This window comes from Loa loa (genome assembly GCF_000183805.2).
Source record: "Loa loa unplaced genomic scaffold supercont3.105, whole genome shotgun sequence".
NCBI classification, from domain to species: domain Eukaryota; kingdom Metazoa; phylum Nematoda; class Chromadorea; order Rhabditida; family Onchocercidae; genus Loa; species Loa loa.
In genome coordinates this window covers 99,999-104,381 of record NW_018108285.1, presented here as the reverse complement: position 1 = coordinate 104,381, position 4,383 = coordinate 99,999, and the positions used below count along the sequence as shown (strand labels likewise).

The 4,383-nt window shown below is 34.8% G+C and overlaps 1 protein-coding gene across 1 annotated transcript in view; it reads left to right on the top strand.

The window, feature by feature from the left end:
- Window positions 1–305: 305 nt before the first annotated feature.
- LOAG_17631 (hypothetical protein) overlaps window positions 306–4,383 on the top strand; it is a gene marked incomplete at its 5' end in the record, with an annotated part of 10,910 nt that continues 6,832 nt past the window's right edge. The window contains 7 exons of the mRNA XM_020450293.1: window positions 306–390; window positions 568–762; window positions 2,178–2,319; window positions 2,784–2,942; window positions 3,343–3,457; window positions 3,734–3,823; window positions 4,022–4,209. Coding sequence (XP_020306050.1) covers window positions 306–390; window positions 568–762; window positions 2,178–2,319; window positions 2,784–2,942; window positions 3,343–3,457; window positions 3,734–3,823; window positions 4,022–4,209 — 974 coding nt within the window. The remainder of the gene's footprint in view (window positions 391–567; window positions 763–2,177; window positions 2,320–2,783; window positions 2,943–3,342; window positions 3,458–3,733; window positions 3,824–4,021; window positions 4,210–4,383) is intronic.

Below are 4,383 nucleotides of genomic sequence, written 5' to 3'. Positions count from 1 at the left end.
GCACTAAAAAAGCGCAATATTATCCATAATAAATGTATGCATAAACTACTTTATTTTCCTGTTGTTTCGATAAAATTTAGTTGAGTGTGCTAATGAAGATTTAGAGATGGGAAATGTACCTATATTAGTTATACATTCTCCTTTTTATTTTCATAGCTTTAGCAATAAGATAGATTCATTGAACAGACTTTTCATTTGTCATTTTCAGAATGAGTGGGTTATGCTTGATAAATAAAGTATAATAGGTTTCGTTCTTCTTTTGATATGTTGATCTTTCGTTTCTTAGTTTGCTCAAAGTCACATTCATGGAAAATTATTCAGACCCTTCAGTGCTGAGGTACCCGCAAAGAAAACTCTCAACTCCAGTGTCAGCCGTGCAGCGAATAAACCGTAAGTGAATTTCCACTTCCGTTCTATTTCTAGAAAGCAAGAATTTTTACACACAGATTCTTGATGTTTGACATTTATTCTTGTAATAAGAAAAAAAAGAAAACTATCCTTTATTCTCTTTATATTCTTGTGATAACTCTTCCCTCTACGCGCAGAATGGTAAATCATATGTTACAGGATCTTGGACCCCGAATCCTCAACGTGATAACCAAGGAAATTCACTCAGAAACTATGAGTTGCAATCGAGACGCAGCAGAAGTGTTGGGCGTTATGTAGAAAGCCAAAGTGGACTGGAGCAACTATACCAGCGGCCGTCAGAATATCTCAATCACGAACCTGAGGAATGGGAATCTGGATGGCGCCATGAGTTAGGTGCTGCATCCTGTTGTCCATCATCGCATCATCATTATACCACTAACTGTTTTGCTCAACAGCGCTCCAAAACTCAGCATTTCCATTTACCACCGTATCGGTTTCAGCAGGGCTGTAAGCGAGCAGAGGGCTGTCCAGCGGTGATATCTGCTTTACTAACAAAATCTCCCTCGAAATGTTTATATTGTGATTTGCCTTGTCATAGTTTATCATGGAGTGAGATTGAATATCTCTATAAAACATTGGACAAGAAGGGAATTCATATGGAATCGTTCACCGAGCAATTAAGTAAAATTGTCAAATCAACAGCAATCGGAGAACGCCTAGACCAGTCCGTTATGTATTTACGAAGTTTAGTTGACTGCCTTGAAGCTTGTGGAACTACTAGTAGCAACAGCAGCAGGAGAAGAAGCACAAGTGACAGCGTATCACCAACATCGCTTTCTACATCTAACCATTACTGCATCCACAAACACCTCACCAATTTAACAACAGCTCTCTGTTCGTTTTGCTCACCTTATACCAACACAGGTGTGTCTCTTCCTATTTAGTTAACACATTTGAATTCCGCTACTTAACCTGTGTGAAATGGAGAATGGATTTTAGATAAATAACTGTCGTGAAGTTTCGAAGTTTTCGAAGTTTCTTCTGAAGAACAACCCATAATGAAGATAAGTGTAATATCAGAAAGATAGAATGGGATGCAGTAATTTTTTCATCAACTTTGAATTTAAAGCGAAATGAAGAGGAATTTCAAATGTTGCATTTCTTTAAATAAGCTTACTAATGTTTTTATCGTCTTAAAGTAATCGTTGAATATACAAACCGATCTCTAATATTTCTATTACCTCCATCACTTGCCCCTCTATTCAATCCTTATTCTATTGATTCGATTCTCTGGAATTATTTGATAGTAATGTAAATTGCACAAAAAGCAGAAATACTGCCGCATATTTTGATGTTGCTCGAACTTTGGAAATGTCTAGCATTGTAGCAGGACTACGAAACTGAAGCCGGCTGTCAAATCTTTCCGTCTAATTTACCTATTGTTTGAAATGTTGCTATCTTATCTGGCTGTTGTCTCTGCTTCTGTTATCGTTACTACGTCCAACTTACATATTTGGATCCTTTTGCGCTCTGCATTACTACTTAACACTTAACATGAATGATATTTTGAACTTTCATTTGAAATGTTTAATTCAATTTTCACATTAGAATTGAAATTAACACCGACAAACCCTTCATTCTTACCTACGTTTTCATCGTAGTTGTTTAGAAGAGAACACGGTGTTGAAAATTTTGTTAGATATTAAGGATCACGAAAGCAATCTATCTATCAGTAGTCAGATGTTTTCCTGTTTTTCATTTTTAAATATTGGTGTTTTTTGTCTCATTTTAAGCGTAGTATTTGTTAGATAGAAAAAAACTGGATGGTCAGTCATCTGGTAAACTGGCCGAGATAAAAAAGCTTGCAAAATATGAAGTTCTCATTCGACAGAAAGTTGAAAAACTTTCCGAAGAATTGCAACAACAGCGAAATCGGCGGCATGGATATGTGTTAGTTATTACTGATCTTTCGCTAATATTTTCAATATGCTCAGTTAGAACTGCTGCACTTTATGAAGTGGTGACTCTTTATTTAGTATTAACACGTTTTTAGTTTTGGTCGCATGAAGTATCAAATAGGTTAGGCTCTATTTCATGAATAATGATCAAATAGCTACCAATTATGATCGTGTTAAAGGTCATCTTTTAGCTATTTATGTTTACGATGTTTGGATCAGCTTATTTCCATTGTCTGAGATCTGTTGTTTCCAATAACTACAGTTGATAATTTGATTATTAATGTTATGTATGTCGTGGTAATAAGAATGGATGGATTGATTTAAGTGGAAATTAATGATATGATTCCTTAAATTTGGTAGTGATCAAATTTAAGGATATCCTTGATGCGCTTCTGATTATTTGTTAGGGAGATATCTCATTAGATTTATAACCAGTGAAGGGGTTAACATTTTCAGACCTTCTGCTTCTCCAGCCCTTCAGAAAAATTTCGATCGCTTTAGTGGACTGATTAACGAATTTGGACGCTCAGAACGTGCTACCACACCTCAAACATTACCGCAAACCGAAATTACAACTTGTACTGCGCTTTTCTCCTTCAAAGCTGTTAGCCCTAAGTAATACTTTAATCTAATCATCCCTAATCTTAATCTCGATTTTCCCTCTTTCTTAATCTCTCTCACGATTCTTAATTTTTTTCTTTTTGTGCAAGTTCGTTTTTTCAATTTTGAATACTTCCTTATTTTCAAAATCTTTTCTGGACTATTCAGTAAATACTATGCTAAAATCATGTTATATACATTACATACAGAAGGATTAAATGAAAAGCGCTTAACGGCTAGCTTGCAAAAATCTTTCGGAAAAATTAGGATCATGTGCGTTATCATCTTGAAAAGCGATAAAACCAAATCAAATCTCACTGGTCAACTTGGAAATGTTTCCACGACTGTCCTCTAAAAATCATCTTTGAAATGGTAAGATTTATAAAATGCTGATAATTTAACTCATAATTTCTAGAGAATTATCATTTAATCGTGGCGATGTGATACGGGTGTATCGCATAATCGATATGAACTGGATGGAAGGCGAACACAATGGTCAAATTGGCATTTTCCCTTCTTCCTATGTACAGGTAACGATTTTATTATTAAATTCATATGTTCATTGAAACAATTAGAACTACTGATGCAAAATACTTGGGATTTTTCCCGCCAAGCTAATTTATCTGTTATTAGTAGAAAGTTTTTCCTCGATAAACTTGTCTGTTACTGCTCAGTACGGATTCACAATGGATGCGATAAGGCACCGTGCAGAAGAGGCAGATTCTAGATTTTAATAGATTAACACGAATTAATTTGTTGAAGCTACTGTGAATTTAAATTAATATAATTAAAAATGTAAATTAAAGATTGACAACAGTGAGGAGAGGGAGCAAATCAAACTGGTCGTTTTGTATCCTTTTTCCGCTAGAAATAAGAATGAGTTGTCATTGAAGAAGGTTTGTTAAAATAGTTAATGTTTCAACTTGATTGATTTATTTATTCTTACAATGCATATTCAAAGAGCTATCTAGAACATTTTATAATCAAGAGAAATTTTTTTTTGGAAAGATAGTGAGCGATCTCTTTTCTCCTTCATTTTTCATTGCGTAATAATCAAATTTGAAAGGAAAAATTAATATGTCGACAATTAATAGGGCGAAATTCTGCGTCTATTGCGAAATATTGATGCCAATTGGATCGAGGGTAAAAATATTCATGGACAAGCAGGAATTTTCCCTAAGTCATACGTTCGTGAAGCATGTGACATGAGTCTGCACGACAACAATGAAACAGCAATACCGGATAGGCCTAAAACACCACGTACCAGTACTACTCCATTCAGGTTTGTCGTCTTCTTGTACTTAATTTTTTGGGAATTTTTTTCGAATTAAAAATAACCGAACATTTTTAGTGCCGTCCATACCATTGATTAAACATAGTTCTTGAACTCTGAACTATGTTTAATAGTTCAACATACCGATAATACCGATAACAATTGGTTTTGATTCCGTGAGAG